The 15,568-nt window shown below is 41.8% G+C and overlaps 1 protein-coding gene across 4 annotated transcripts in view; it reads left to right on the forward strand.

Moving 5' to 3' along the window:
- The first annotated feature begins 761 nt into the window (after positions 1–761).
- The window catches only part of FBLN1 (fibulin 1), an 81,749-nt gene continuing 66,942 nt past the window's right edge, over positions 762–15,568 (forward strand). The window contains exons 1-2 of one of the 4 annotated variants that reach the window (XM_055808086.1): positions 762–1,513; positions 15,026–15,125. In XM_055808086.1, coding sequence (XP_055664061.1) covers positions 1,438–1,513; positions 15,026–15,125 — 176 coding nt within the window. In that variant the 5' untranslated portion in view covers positions 762–1,437. Of the gene's footprint in view, positions 1,514–2,277; positions 2,363–13,896; positions 14,020–15,025; positions 15,126–15,568 lie in introns of those variants that run through there. The other 3 variants (XM_055808085.1, XM_013300732.3, XM_027789395.2) reach the window with 3 other exon arrangements.

A 15,568-nucleotide genomic window follows, 5' to 3' on the forward strand; every position in this document is an offset into this window, starting at 1 on the left:
GATAAAGCTTTACAAGAACTCATGGGAAGACAGAATAAATACCTGGAACAGAAGTTCACTGGGGGCTACTCAGTACACAGAAACCGCATTCCACTGAGGAAATGCTCCAAACTCAAAGCAGCTGAAGGCTGGGAGAGTAATTGGGACAATTATGATGTGTGTCTTCCTCATTCATACTCTTCCTTTGGTGAGCATTTAAATCACTGCTGAAGATCAGTTATTGGGATATTCATACCCTTGGCCATATGGCCATTTTTATGTTCTTGTGTAAGAAAAGGATAGAGCAAGTAACCTGGTGCAGAAACCACCACGTACACTTTCAGCTCTTCCTGCCCTTAATACTTTTTCCAGTTGGACATTTTGAGGAGAGAGATTAAATTGCTTTATGAGGAATAATCAGTCAGAGTCCATGTGGCACAACTACCAAGTAAACACAAACTAACTTCCAGCTGTTTGTCTGAGTAAAACTGAGGGCAAAGTACAGAGGGGTGATGAACTCTCCATTTGTTTCCATGTGCATTGCTTGCAAATACTATCCCCCATGTTATCTTAAAGATCTTGGCAACAGCATAGCCAACTGGGTGCTTTCAACTCCAGCTCTTCCTTTGACCACTATCAGTGTTTGTGTTCCTGTTTAAATAAGATAAGGAGTTGGTTTTTTGGTTTTTTTGGTTTTTTTTTTTTAAAAAAAAAAAGGAGGGAGGGGAGAGAAAGAGCAGAGCTGACTGCCTCATTTAGGGTGAGATTCTCATCCTAACTTTTTAAGAGGGGGAGGAAAAAAAGAACTTCCCCCGCCCCCCTCCCGGTGAATTTCATTGAAAGATTCTAGAATATCACTTCTTCTTAAAATCCTTTTTATTGACGAAAGCTGGGTTGCAGTAAAATTCACGGGAAGACAGAGAACGGGGATTGAAAATCTCCCCTCCAGAGGTTAAACCTTCCCTTCTCTGCTAGGTGGTTTCTTTTGTTTTGTTTTGCTTTGCCTTTGTTTGTGGCTTTCTCCTCCTTGGCACCGAGAGAAGTCGCTGCATTTCTCCTTCGCGGAATCAGTCACGCCGGCCCTAGGTTCACGCTGAGTATCTGTAAAGTTTCCGAGCTAAAAGGAGTCACTTGCACAGCGTGTGGGGGGCGGCGGGCAGAGAGGTAGGGGTATCAGAAGCAACGGGGTCTTTGCCTCCCAGCTCTGGTGGCGGCTCTGTTCTGCTAAGCACTTGCAGGCAGTATAATTAACCGGATAGGCAGTGAATTAAATCTTTGTAAAGCCCACCGAGTGGGGGGGTCCTGCGAGCTCCTTTCCAACCGGTCTCAGGCGGCTGGGATAACATCAGAAACAGCGGCAGCGAGCGAAAAGGGGGGAGCCGGCTGGACGCTGCTGCAGGAGAGCCAAGCTCCCGGGCGGTGCGAGTGCTCCCGCCGGCGGGGAGCTGCGGCCGGCAGATGGACAACCTCCGCGGGGCCCGGCCGCTGCGGCTGCTCTTGCTCCTGGCGCTGGTGCCTTCGCTGCGGGGCCAAGGTAAGTGCGGGGAGCGGCGCCGAGCCGAGCTGCGGGCACCCGCCGGGCTGCGCCGCGCTCTCCCCCCGCCGCCGCCGCCCCGGGCCCGGCTCTGCCCCCGGGGCGGGCGCCGCAGGGTCCCGGGCGCCCCGGCGAGCTGCGGGACGCCGGCGCAGCCCCGCCTGGCCGGGAGGCGGCTGGGAGGCTGCCGGGTGCCTCGCCGGCCCCCCGGGCTGGCGGCACCGGCGGTGCCCGCTCCCTCTCTGGTGGCTGGAGGGCGCGGGAGCTGTGTCCCGCGAGGGTAGGGTGGCGGGGCAGCTGGGCTTCCCCTGGTACCCCCCTTCCCTATGCCCCGGGCAGGCTTTAAAGCGCCGCTACCACGTTCGAGCGAGCAGAAAGGCGTGGCGTGCACCGGCCCCGCCGCTGCCGCCCGGGCAGGTTCGCTCCGCGCCGGAGGCTCCGTGCGAGGCTCCGCCGGGACGGACACCGCTGCTGGGAGCTGGTGAGTCTCCCCCCACGGGGCTCGGCTGCGCTGTCGGCCCGGCGCCCCCCCGCCTCCCCGGCGCCCCCCGAGCTGCCCCCCGGGCTCCTGGCGGCGGGGCCGGTCGGGCCGCCGGGGGCGCCTCTGGGGCCTTTTGCAGGCCGGCGTCCCGGGAGCGGCGACACGTCGCACGGTGCCCCCGCGCACCGAGGTGCGCCCGGTGGTGGCAGCGGGCTCGGCCGCACGCCGCGAAGGCACCGCGTCCCGATCCCAGCGGCGGGGTGAGGTGTCGGGTCTGGTCTGCTGGGGACCGACTCACACGCCCCCCAAACGTGGGGAACGGGATCAGCTGTTACCTGAGATCTCGGTGGAGAGGGGGGAATGACGAAGTAAGGGACGCAGGCTTTTTGAAAACAGCCTATGAGACATTTAGGAATGGTGGTGGGGTTGCTTTTGGGATCGGGGATCTGGGTCAGGGCCATGGCTCCCTTCCCGTGCGGGCCGATTTTTTTTCCTTTTCTATTAATGCTATATAAAAAGGGGATCTTCACTTGACTTAATTCAGCATAGCAATGCAACATGAGTATAACTGGTAAGTTATAACAAAGAAACTGCTTTTCATATGGCGATAATTTATTGTAGCTAACAGGTTAGTGACTTTCTATTAGAGCACCCCCAAGGGGGCCCTTCTGAGTGGAGGCTTTGATTATGCTGCACTCCTGGCAAACATTTAGAAACATATGGTCTGGCCTGGGCCTAAGGATGGCAGACAAAAGCCAGTGAAATAAATTATTTGTTACTGTTGCAGTAGTTTGGCTCTCCGATTTTCACGTAGCAGAGCACTTGTCACAGATACCCTTTAAAATATTTGCTTTCAATAGATGTTAGGCACACCCTTTCAAAAAGGAGGGACAGGAGAAAGAAGGTTAGAAAAACAACACTTAATGCCAGAATCCCAAGATAGCTCCAGTTTTCTCTCAAACAGTAGAGTACGTTAGCAAAACTGTGGCTTTGATGTATCATGGTGAACAGACATAGTAATTTTAAGCATTCAACATTATTGTAAAACACTGAAGAATTTCGTTTTGTGACCTCTGTACACTTGACCTTAATTACTGGACTACTTTTTGTAAGAAAAAATGATAAGTATTTTGATATCTAAGTTCAGGTTTTTGAAATCTTTTTAATACAAAGTACAACCAAATTTGGCAATAAAAGTTATTATCATTTTTTTATTCTCAAATGAAAATCCATACTTGAATTTCACTGAGAATTTCTACATCCTTAGAACTTTGAAAACAGTACACTGGATAAAATTAGATTTAAACATCTAAAAGCAAATGAGGATCGTAGACTTTGCTCAGGTGAAATACTAGTAATTGTAATTAATATTTAATAATTACTAGTAATTGCTGTCAGAAAAGTCTTTTTTCTGCATTATTTCATGTGCCATCTGTGTTTTACAGGCAGATGAAGTAATGACCTTGTAAGATGGTGTCAAGTGCAGGTTCTTTGGGGCAGAGCCTGGGTTCCTCTGCATGACTAGAACAAGGAGACCTGGGGCAAAGACAAGCTCCTAAGTGCTTTAGTGATTACATTTGCCAAGTTACTAGGACAACATGTTTCTGAAATACAGCTTCCTCCCAAGGTTGTTACCCTTAGTTTTCTTAATTGTTTTCCTTACTAATAAATCATCAATTCATCAGTATCTATTAATTAAAGTTGTCATTCTGAAAAAAAACAGAAGGGACTGCCTTCAGTGAATGTGCCCAGTGTATGTGAATAGAGATGTGCGCATCGTTCTCGGCAAGAGTAAGCATCTTAAAAACCTTCTAAATTCTATAATGCAACTTTGTTTTATTGTAAACATTGCATTTTTTTAAAAAAAAATTCCGTTATGATATAAACTGCTATCTAATGAAGAAGATAAATTACTCACGTAATTTTGTCCAGTCAGTGTATGAATAGGTCATCCTCTAGCTGTGTCTTTGGCATGTCTTGGTACTACAGGCACAGACAGTTTAAATCACTAAACATCTGGAAACATGTCTATTCAGTGTGAGCTTACAGTTTGTAATAAAAAAAAATGTTCCACTGGCTTTGTGGAATGAGTTTTATTTTAAGATTATGATTTTTACATGTGCTTTTATAGCAGTAAATTTATAAGAAATATATGGGTGGAGGTAAGACTTAGAAAAGGCTAAATGTATGCTTTCTTGCCTGCTATCATAGATAAAATCTCTTCCCCAAAATCACATATTAGCCAAAAACACTGTTCTAAAATATGAGTGCTATCTCTAAATTAGTTTTCAGTTGAGTTTTGTTTTAATAGTCCATTTTGAGACATGGCATTTTATTGCAATCAGGGGAAGAGAAAGATGTTAAACTCTTGGTTTTCATCTGTGTAATTGAAAGCAGACGTGTCAGTGAAATCCAAGATGAAAATCCATAAACTAGCTTATCAAGTTACTGCAGTATGTTTATACTGCTCTGTCAGATTTCAGGCATTATTTGATAGCAGGTCAATGCATTTTCAAAAGTTATTTATTTATGGTTGCACTTCAGCCCATTCTGCAAGTTTCATATCAACTTTACATGTGTTTTTAATATATAGTTGTGTTAAGACCAACTTGTTCTACAGTAATTTTATTAACATTTTCTGAAATGAAAGATGGATCTTAGGCCTCTGGAGCTTGACAGAAATAGTTACCTGGGACAATAAAAGAATTTAAGTTTGGTTTTGTCAGTTACAGATAGATCTAAAGAAGTAGGTGGCAAAATCAATTCAGTAAATAGAGAAGTGTGTCTACTCGATGTAATGAAATATCTGTAGAGAATAAAAGGAGATGAGAAAGAGCTGAAATCCCCCCCGAAAAACAAACGCACCAGGGTACAGACAAGAATTGTAATGGTAGCATAGAGTAGTTTCGTATAGAAACTACTATTCTTATAAAAGAATAAAAACTTTCTTTAAAAAAGTAACAGAAAAGCAATGGTTGACAGTGACAGGGAGTAAAGAAAATGAGTAAAGTTAAGAAACAACAAAATAAGTAGGTCATTTTAGTCAGAATAGGCAGAAGTTTTTGTAGAGCACTTGGGAAATGTGAGGCACATGTATTTACATGTAAGTTTCAATGGAAGAAGTAGGCCCGGTGCTGAGATTTTAAGAGTTATCATATATAATTAAACTGACTCTCCCAGATAACATTGCTCAGAGATAAGATGTGGAAGTGGAGGCAGAGGATTCAGAAGACTGCAGCATGAGAAAAAATAGAAAACTTGTCCTCGAAGTCTATGAAGGATCATCAGGATCAAGAGAGAAGACAGAGGAAGAGGTCACAAGAAGCAAAAAGACAGAATAGAAAGGGGAGAAAGGGTCAAGTACAGATCAGTCAAGAGCCCTGGAAGAATGTAAAGAATTACCATCCACAATATTGTGTGAGTGAAAATTAGTTTAGAAATGCTCAGAATAATGTTAAGTAAGTGAAAAAAGGAATAGTCAAAGCAGTACCTAAAAGCTGTTGTACTGGGTAATTTACAGTGACAGGGAGAGCGTGTACAGTAAGGGGAAAATTGTGACAGTGACCTGCCTGGTTGTCAGACTTGGTGAGGATACTTGTCCTGCTGAAATGACCTCTAGCAAGACACTGGGACAGTCCAGTAAAAGTTGTGTGGAAAGCCTTCTGTGATCAACAGGATGCAGCAGTTCTAAAGAAGGATCTCCAGTGCTAATGCTCTCCTGAACATGCTGACATATCTTTGGCTAGTGCAGTTAATGAAGCTTCTTGCTTCCACTTTTCTAAACAAGTAAAATTTTTTTTTCCCTCCCAGCACTCATGAGTGCTTTGTCTCTGTACTTTGCATAACCTACTTTAGACTTAAAAGTTTTGAGAAATTGTCCTTTGGATTTCAAGTAAGTGTAGTTGGATATTAAGAAGAAACTGAATTTCTAGATTTTCAGGAATTCTCATTCAAATTCTTCTTTTGATTTGATTTCAGGTTATTTGAAAATTTTCATTGAAAAAACATGAATGACACGTCTGATGAAGTTTTGGGTATTTACTACACAAGTATAGGAAATACGTTATTTTCTGGATTATTGTAGCACCCACAAATGACCCATGCTGCACAAGGTTGTAAGATATTCCCTGCTAAAGGGTTTATTTTTAAGTCTAGTCAAAATCTGGATTGAGACCTTAAGCTTAGTAATAAAGAAAGCAATACCTAAAAAAATTGTTTGTATTGATGCCGAAATAAGTGTATGGATACAGAAATACTTTGTCTGGTATATTCCAGCTTTTAGGCTGTTTCCAAGGATTTACTAAGCACTGGAAGGATATACAGTACAAATGCTACCAGCAGTATGTCCATTCAAAATATTATAATCTTCTAGCTTTGAAGCTCTCATCACTGACTAAATGTCAAGTACTAAGTACTTCTAATATCAATACTTTGGCAGAAAATCTGGAAGAGGTAGATAGCAATTTGCAGCTCAGTATACCTAATTTAAAAAATGAGGAAAATATCACATAAGATAGAGTTTTAGCAATGTTTTCTCCAAAAGGAAACCTTCCCTAAATTGTTGCTAAATAATTATATGCAAAAAAATATGGGTCTTTATTTCCCCCTGCTCTCTGTAGTCTGTGGTTCCTTACATATTGGAACCATGTCCCATTGTGTTATAAATTTTGTCCCATCTACTTAGTGTTTCCAGACTAGTCTTTAAATACGGCAGTAGTAGAATATCAGGATCTTTCATCATCGTCCATCTTTTTTTTTTTTTTTTTTTTTCTTAAATATTCAGCAATAAACATGCCTGCAGAGAAGATGTGTTTCACTCAAGCAGTATATAAAAGCATAGTTATTCTTACTGATTTTCTGGTCAGCTGAAAATATAAAAATCCTACTGTGCAAATGTTTTTCCTCATTTTACATGAGGAAATATAGGAAAGTTTGATACTGAGACATCCTGCTTTGTCATATACTCATATCCCTCCTATTTTAGTTGCTTTAATGTGAATATATACATATACTTGGACTCAATCCAAAGCTCTTTGAGATCTATATAAAGACTGTCATTTACTGCAGTGTATTTTGGATCATGCCCTTTGTACAAATGAACAAGACTAACAATAGATTAATTGTAACACCTTGTATAGAAATTTCGAATCACACTTTAAAAAAAATTTGAAATGAGAAACCAAGGGAAGATAAATACGTTCTTCAATGAGAAAGAAAAAGTGCTACTTCGGACTGTCAACACCCTGTGAAGTAATTTCATTATTCGCATGGTTTTTTTCATACAGGGAGAAGTGAAGGACAAAATTTAGCATGTGCTTGTCAGAAAGAGCAGTTGTAGTTCTTCCAGTTATGAGTCCTTTTCTGTAGGTCCATCCATGTCATCTTGGTGAGACTGGGTTCTTTAGGCCACCTGCATCCATCAGAGATGTGGATGCACCCCTTATTTCATGTTCTTTGAGTGTGTGAAGAACCATTACTTACACGTTACTGTTTATGTGATGCTGACTCAGCGGACTGAGTATCAAGTTTCTCTCCATATCTTCAGGTCTTCTAGGAACCTTCAGAACAGCCTTCAGTCTCCTAGTCTTAGTAACTTTTGAACTCCAGCCTCCTCACAGAAGTCCCAAAAATAACCTGTCTGGAAAGCTGAAAAAATTCAAGTGAATTTGTGCACAGAAAAACATCCACATGAAGTAGCAGTCTTCAGACACATTGAAGATTGAAGTGTGTAAGAGCCTGTGTATTAGAGGTAGTAACAAAAGAATGGATTTAAATGGGCTTTTGGAGTGGACAGTGAGGTAATACATGATTAAAAAATTCTCTGTTATTTGGTACATCGAAGCACAAGAGCACATTGCGTAGAGAGGTTGTGGAATCAGCCTCACTTGATACAGTTTTGAACAACTAATTAGAAATCTGCCTAGAACTGGCCAGATTTTATCAGCTGTGCTTGAGAGTAAAGGACAAAACAACCTCTTGAGTGGTCTTACATCCCTGTCTTTTGTGGCATTTTGATATGATATAGTCTTCCTGAAATAGACTGAGTTGTCTTTTTCTAATTTTTTAGTAGCTGGTTGCCTACATTCTTGATTTATTTTTTTTTTTGTTAGACCTGAGACAAAATAAAAAACCCACAGGAAAGCACTTACTTTCCTCACCACAGAAAATAAGGCATGTTGCAACATAGCATTGCCTCCCTTAGGCCTGTCCTTATCACCAAACATAACAGCTACCTCATCATCAGCTATTGCCACGAATGATTTTAAGAGCCTCTTTCATAAACTGCAAACAGACACCTCGTAAAATGAGGTTTGGCTGTATCTGAAAAATCCCCCTAATTGTGTGATGGCCACTGCTGGTGCTAACAGAGCCACATTCCCCATAAATGAGTGTTCTCCAGACCTAAGAAAAATTTCCAGTAAAATGTTGGCTGTTTTAAAACCAACCACAAAACACACTAACGTACCAGGCATTTCCTTTAGGGTGCTGCTGCTGTACTTAGTGTGCTAACTGGGTTTCTTCAGTGATTTCAGCTGTCCTGAAATAATCACACTCAGCTAAGAATTTATCAGAAGGTAAAGGTTCAAACGCTTTAAGCCTGTTTAGAGAGAGTATTGTATTGCTTAGCAGCACACAAACTGTGAGTAATTGCCTGTCAGTCCATAAAGATCCAATGTGATGTCCACACTTGGAAGAGAGAAGTACTGTTGTCGTATTTCTGAGGGAAAACAGTAGTCTAAAGCAGTTCTGGAGGGGGACTGCTGGTGATGAACGCAGCTTTGCAGGCTACAGCAGATGCATTGGAGACTGTCTCCTGGCTTGTGCTCTGCTCTTGTGGGTATTCCAAGAGGGCATCCTGACTTCACGTTTCATGCATTTGTTACGAAGTTCAAGCTGGTATGCTCTTTAGGGGAACCTGTAAGAACAACCTAGTGGAAGGACTGAGAATAGTTTATTGTCCAAAGGTGATTAATGCCACAGCTCAGCTGTGTCTATTCATCTTACCCCATCAGTGCATTGGTACATTTGATGTACGGTCTTCTGGTAAACAGGAATGTCTCTGCAGAAAATAAAAAGCTCCTTTTCACTTCTTTCTCTGCATACGAAATGGAGGAGGAACATGTTCATTCTGACTCCAGTCTGAAGAGATAGAGCAAATACATCATCTTGGTTGGAGAATGGCATTGCTCCTTTAGTCCCAATTCAAACCATTTGTTTCAGGGAATCGTGAGGCCAGATTTTGTGTTGTATGTCTTTCTCTGTCATACTTTCAGGTCGTCTTCTGCCTAATACCTAGGCTTACACAGAAGATTGAGTTGCGACAAGGCTGTACTTACCATGTTAACCTATTACCAGTTGAACCTTTGAAGTCAGCTGGCTTCCCTCTTGTCTTAATGTGTCTCTGGGTCTATTTGATGCCAGAAGTGGCCAGCCAGAGTGTATTTGCATTGCTAGAAACAGCATTTCCACAGTTTGTTGTAAGGACAGCCAAAAAGTCAAGACTACAAATCGTAGCTGCCAGCACTTGACTGCCATCCCTGCTACAAATGCAGTTGACTTGTCCACCTAATATTAGCCCGGTGTCATTGTTTCAAGAAAAATTGCTTTGGTGTAGCAAATCAGGCCAAACACACTTTGTCTGTCCTGGACCTATAGCATAGTGGAGCCCTGACAAAAGGGATATGCAGCTATTCTGGTTTTGCGTCAGGAGATTACAGATGTAAAGGCAGGTTGGAAGGCAAAGCATGTGACTCCGAATAATGGGGATGGCCAGTCTGTCTTTTTGAGGATCAAATTATTTATGTAGACTTGGGGTTTTTTTCAGCTGACAGTTAGATGGATGAGCATTAATAGTAAAAGAGTTTTCTTGACAGCACAAGAAAGGTTTCGCCAGGAAGGTACACTTCCTGTACCTGTACACAATTAAACAATAACACATTGTTAAACACAATAACACAAAGTTGAAAGTATTTTTATTACTGAAAACCTAAACCAATGCATGTCTGTCGTAATCCTGAGTTCCAAAAACTCTGGATGACATACTGTTACTGAAACATGTTGGACTAGTGCTTAACTTTCACAGGGTCCATCTGCTGCCTGTATCTGCATATGCTGAAAAGCGATAATCATATTCTGTTTTCTCACATTCCAGTGCTGAGTCTCTTGCAGAGTAAATTGAGTAAAGGGCAAGACCTGCACTGCATTTTACAAACTTAATCAATTAATGTGCTTAAAAGATTGAAAATATCATAATAAGGAGGTGTGACTTTGACCCCTTGACCTGGAGTCACTTCCAAATCCAAACCCAACTGTAGCTGGTCATGTGGACTGGGAGGTCAATGACTTTGATAGCCACATCGCTTATTGCACTGAAGAACTGGAAAGCTTTGCTAGCACTAGCTTGATAAGCCCACTTAGGCTCAGGTGTAGCTTTGGTTTGATATCATCAGTTTTATAACTGTTCCATAGATCAGCACTGAGTAATGAACAGCTATCTAATCCTGGGTTGTACATAGACTCTTCCATCATCACGAGCTGTACAGAATAGCTGCTATTGTAGATTGTTCCTTCAAAAAAAATCTGTCCCTTTTTGATCTAGCTGGAATGCTACTGCCATGAAAATTACCCAGTCCTTTTTACTTCTGATTATTTTTTTTGCACAATTCCCAGAAACAATTCAGGGTTTCTCATTCCAGGAATCATGCTTTTGGGTAACATTCTTAAGCTTATCTTTCTTTTGCAGAAAATGTTCACTGTAGCAGCTGAATAAGCCATTATTACATCATAGAAGTCAAAGGTTATACAGATTTTAACCACATTTCTTTCTTTGAACTCCCACACGGTATGGCAATCCCGTTAAGATTAGCAAACTACCTTTTTTAAAAACAACCATATGCTTGTACACATTTTGTCTGTGTAAGCATAGTTCCTAGCTAGCACATGAATCATGTGCAGAAAATGTTTGAATTTGTGTGACCTTTAATCACTTATCTGATAGGTCTTCATGACAGCTTTTGTAAAATTAAAGATCTGAGTTCCAGCTGTGTTTCTACAATCCTCTTCCAGAGACTCCTGAAATCTCTCTGTAACTTATGTACGTAGTATTCATACTACCTTAACATCAGGATAGGCATCCTTGCTGTTATCACACTAACATGATGTGTGTCCTTTTGGATACCCTGCTGCTCATACCTTTTTACATGGACAAATTAGTGATAAAGCTGCATTTAATTTTATCCAAAATAGGCTTGGATTTTCTCAGCATGCAGAATTACTGGGTGAAAAGGAAGTAAACATGCTGCCATCTTAACGGATCTCTGGTTTATCTTCATGTTTTTCTGTGTCATGTTACCAGAAAGCTGAATAATTCCTTCACAGACTTAAAAAAATGGACCAGACAGTGTACGCCTGCGTGTTACAACTTTCCTGTATACTCCTCTAAATAAAACGGCGCATTTCAGCTGAATACAGACAATGTCATTGGCCTTTCCTAGAAGTGTTTTGTCTCTCAGATGCCTGAGATGTCTCTGGCTGATTTGCATGAAACATTATGCACTTGGCAAAACAGCTGAAGGGGCGCTAGGTTCAGAAGAACGGTACTGTAATTTCCATTCGATCATCTTTGGCATGCCAGCTCTGAGGGGTGCCGTGAGCCCATCCGCTGCAGTAAAAGACACATGGTCGTATTCGGAGAAAAAAGAATCATCACTTTCTGCACAGTAAGTGAGATTCTTCGAGATGTCATAATCAAGAGTAATTTCTACCATCTGCTTCCTACTATCCCTTCCTTTCAGATGCCCTACATTACAAACATCTGGTTATGAGAAACTGAGGAGAGGCCATTCCCCCCCCCCACATTGTTGGTCCCCTGAACAGGGTGGAAGGAGGCACAAATGTCCTCGGTATGAACTGCTTGCCCAAAGGTTTCCAGCTGGGAGCCACATGAATATGCACGTGTATGGTTGAATCCACAACACTGGAAAAATACAGTTGTGAGATGATAAGTCTGCCCTGTTTCTGAACACTCGTTAACAACACTTAATGCCAAAATAGTCAGACTCGATTCCAGTGCAATCAGGAGTTGACACCCAGGGTGTGAGACATGCGTTCTGAGATTGTGAAGGAGTAGAGATTGGTCCACGAATGTCTGTTTTTAAAAGCAAACTGCAAAGCTAAGCTAGAGAAAATGTTTTCCACTGTTTTATTGTTATGTTTTAGAAGAATGGCCTTGAGGGTGGAGGCCTTTTTCTACTGCTTGTTTTTCACTTCCCTCTATTCTCAAGAGATTTTTGGCAGGATCTTTGGAGGTTATGAATTGTGATGTCACCAAAACAATGAGTCTGGACCACAGTTCTCAACAGACTATCCAAAATCCTTCCTTGTCTGGATGCACTCCTGCAGATGAGCTTGCTTAGCTTGGCCTGCTTTGAATTCTTGAGTTATTTGGTTGGAGTAGAGGTGTGTTGCCAGAGCTGGGAGGGAAGAACTGGTGTCCAGAGCCAGGGATTGTCCTTCTGGGGAGGAACTTGGCCAAAGACCCATTTGTACAAAGCCCCGCAAAAACCTGCAGCCAGCTCTGCAGTTCAGTTCAATGTGTATCATTTTTCAACACAGACTGATTGCAGACAACAGCACTAAAAATACGGTTATTTGTAACACATTGTATGAGATCTGGTGCATATAATGTTTGTTAGCAATGCACTGGCAGACAGAGAGCACCAGACAGGGTCCCTATTCCCAAAGAAGAGGTCAGACATAAATTCATGTCTTTTACCACAGGCAGATATTTATTTAAAAGACTGATGTTCTCTGTGGCATTATAAACTACAATTAGTTTTCAGACACTGGCATGAATTCTGGACACCCAGAGGAATTCAAGAGAAATATTGCCTTGACTTCATGACAGAATTTTGACCATTATTTGGAGTATCTAAGTAAGACCAGAAGGTTGACCTGGGTCACAAAGTACAGAACTCTGTTACAAACTAATGTTTAATGTAATTCTAAGTATAATGATTTTCTTATTTAAGAATGTTTGGTTTACTTGATCCCATAATTCTGATTATTGTTTACTGCTGTATTATTTGTTGACAGGAACCACATCCTTTCATGAGCTTTATTTATTTCAGCTTAAGATGGACTGTTTCTTCCAGTTTCTCCTCATATAACAGGTCTTTGATATTCCCCTGACTGTCCTCCTAGCACTTCTTTACACATTTTCCATTTTGATGTAATCTTTCCTAAAGAGGGATAGCCAAAAATTATGCTCAGTACTCCAGAGCTTGGCCCTGTAGAATTGATAACTACCTTAAGAGTAACCATGTTCAGATGACTGATGCATCCTAAAATCTCATTTAGCTCTTTCCTTTGTGCTTTGAACTGTTGGATTATAATCACTCGTTGGGAATATAGGTCCTCAGTGTGTACTGGTGCATAGGGCTTATTCCTCCCCAGATGCAGGGCTTTGCATTTCCCTTTGTGGAACTTTGTGAGGTTCCTGTCAGCCCATTTCTCTCGCCTGTTGAGGTCCCTCTGAATGGCAGCCCAACCCTTTGGTACATCAGCTACTCCTCCCAGATTTGTATCACCTGTGAAGTTGTTGAGGGTGCAGTCCTTCCCAGCATCCACCTCACTGTCCACTTACCCAACCTGTACATTGTCAGCTTGTCAGTGATGAAGTCATGGCAGACAGTATTAAAAACCTTCCTGATGTCAAGGTGAACAACGACCACTGCTCTCCCTTCATCCACCAAGCTAGCCACCTCATTGTAGAAGGCTGTGAGGTTAGTTAAACATGGTAGCCCCTTCATAAATACAAGCTGACTTCTCCCAGTCACCTTCTTGTCCTTCATGTGTTTGGACGTTGTTTCCAGGAGGATTTTCCCCATGACCTTCCCTGACAGTGAGAAGAGGTTGACCAGCCTGTAGTTTCATAGATCTTCTCTCTTGTCCTCCTTGAAGACGAGGCATTTGTTCTCTTCCATTCTTCAGGAAATTCATTCACTGTGACTTCCCAGAGATAATTGTGAGCAGCCTGGCAATGACATCACCCCGCTCCTTCAGCACTCGTGGGTGCAGCCTGTCAGGGCCACCAGTCAAAAAACTTAGGAAACAAAGAGAAAACATTAGAAAGCTGTCCCTCTTGATCATCAGCTGTTTTATTACACAGATTGGGTATTTGTTATACAAGGAGCTATTCGGTGTCCGGACTACAAGATAATAGGAAAATGTGACTCATGTTTTATTCCAAGTTCTGATACACCTGCTGTGCAGTGAACTTTTGCACTTGAAATATGAAGCAAACCTGTAGTGCTTGTCAGTTCATTAACAGTATTTAGTTTTATTAAATTAGAGACCTTTGCAAAAATATGCTCCGTACAAATAATTATCCTCAGTATGCTTTTCCCCTTAGTTTCAGGGTTGATGTAAGTTGTTATCTATATTAGTTTTTCTTTCATACGTTAAGTGATCAAATACCATATACCTTTCTGTCTCTCTCTGCAATGCTTTTGGATTTACAGACATACTTTTGATCAAAACAGATTAATTGGACAATAACCACAGGAAGAAAATAGTTCCTCAAGTTTAACTTGTAAGGAGATTCTTCTGTCTTTCATATCAGACAGACTTGATTTAATCCTTTATTCTTCAGGATTTTAAAAGGTTGCTTATTGCTGCTGCCACTTTTGATAATAAAAGAGTGCAATCCGACAGATCCTTTTATTGTGCAGGACTGTTACCTGTACTGTTCCGTGCTGTAATATCAGTCCCTAGGCTGTGACTTTATGTGGAAGGTTAAGGGAAACTGCATTTTGCTTCACGGAGGACAGAATACCTCCAGCACTCGGGCTTACTGCAAGGTGCTAACGGATGCTTCATTTGACTATGGGTGCGCTATTCTGTCTGCAGATTAGCAAGAGGAAAACAAACTGACTCTCTTCTGTTTTGTTTTGGTTTTTAACTGGCAGATGCAATACTATTTACTAAGGTTGCATTAAATATATTGTTGTGTTCTTTCTTCATTTCTGCAGATCTTTCAATGGAAGAGTGCTGTGACAAGGGTATCGAATGGGCAAATAAAAACAGAATATGTACTTCTCTACCGTTAATATCCGAGTCCAGAGAATGCAGGTACATAGTTACCTATTATATATAAAACTATGGTTTGTGTTTCCATGTAAAACCATGGGAATGGCAGGTATGAAAGCTGGTTTAGAAGCTGAAGCACCCAGGTCTTAAATAAGTTTTTCGAATCCACAACTAGCCTTGGGGAGTACCTACTTTTCTTCCATTAAGTCCTTTAAATTTTTGCTGTTGGTCTAGTGTAGAGGCAGCCAGCTCTAATCTGTTTGCAATGTTCTGTCCTTTAAAAGGTTTTCCACTGTGCTCTACTCACAGGGCTTGGACTCTGCCTACAGTCAATACATCTCAGTGTGGCTCCACTAATGTCAGCAAAGCTTCTTCAGTTTAGACTGATTGTGAATATTTCTTAGTGATGGTCCAAAGTCTCCGGCAAAAGTTGATAAAAAAACACAATAGATCCTGTACATGAATAATCTATGGATTGTATATGT

The sequence above is a fragment of the Falco peregrinus genome, chromosome 6, assembly GCF_023634155.1.
Source record: "Falco peregrinus isolate bFalPer1 chromosome 6, bFalPer1.pri, whole genome shotgun sequence".
Lineage (NCBI taxonomy): Eukaryota > Metazoa > Chordata > Aves > Falconiformes > Falconidae > Falco > Falco peregrinus.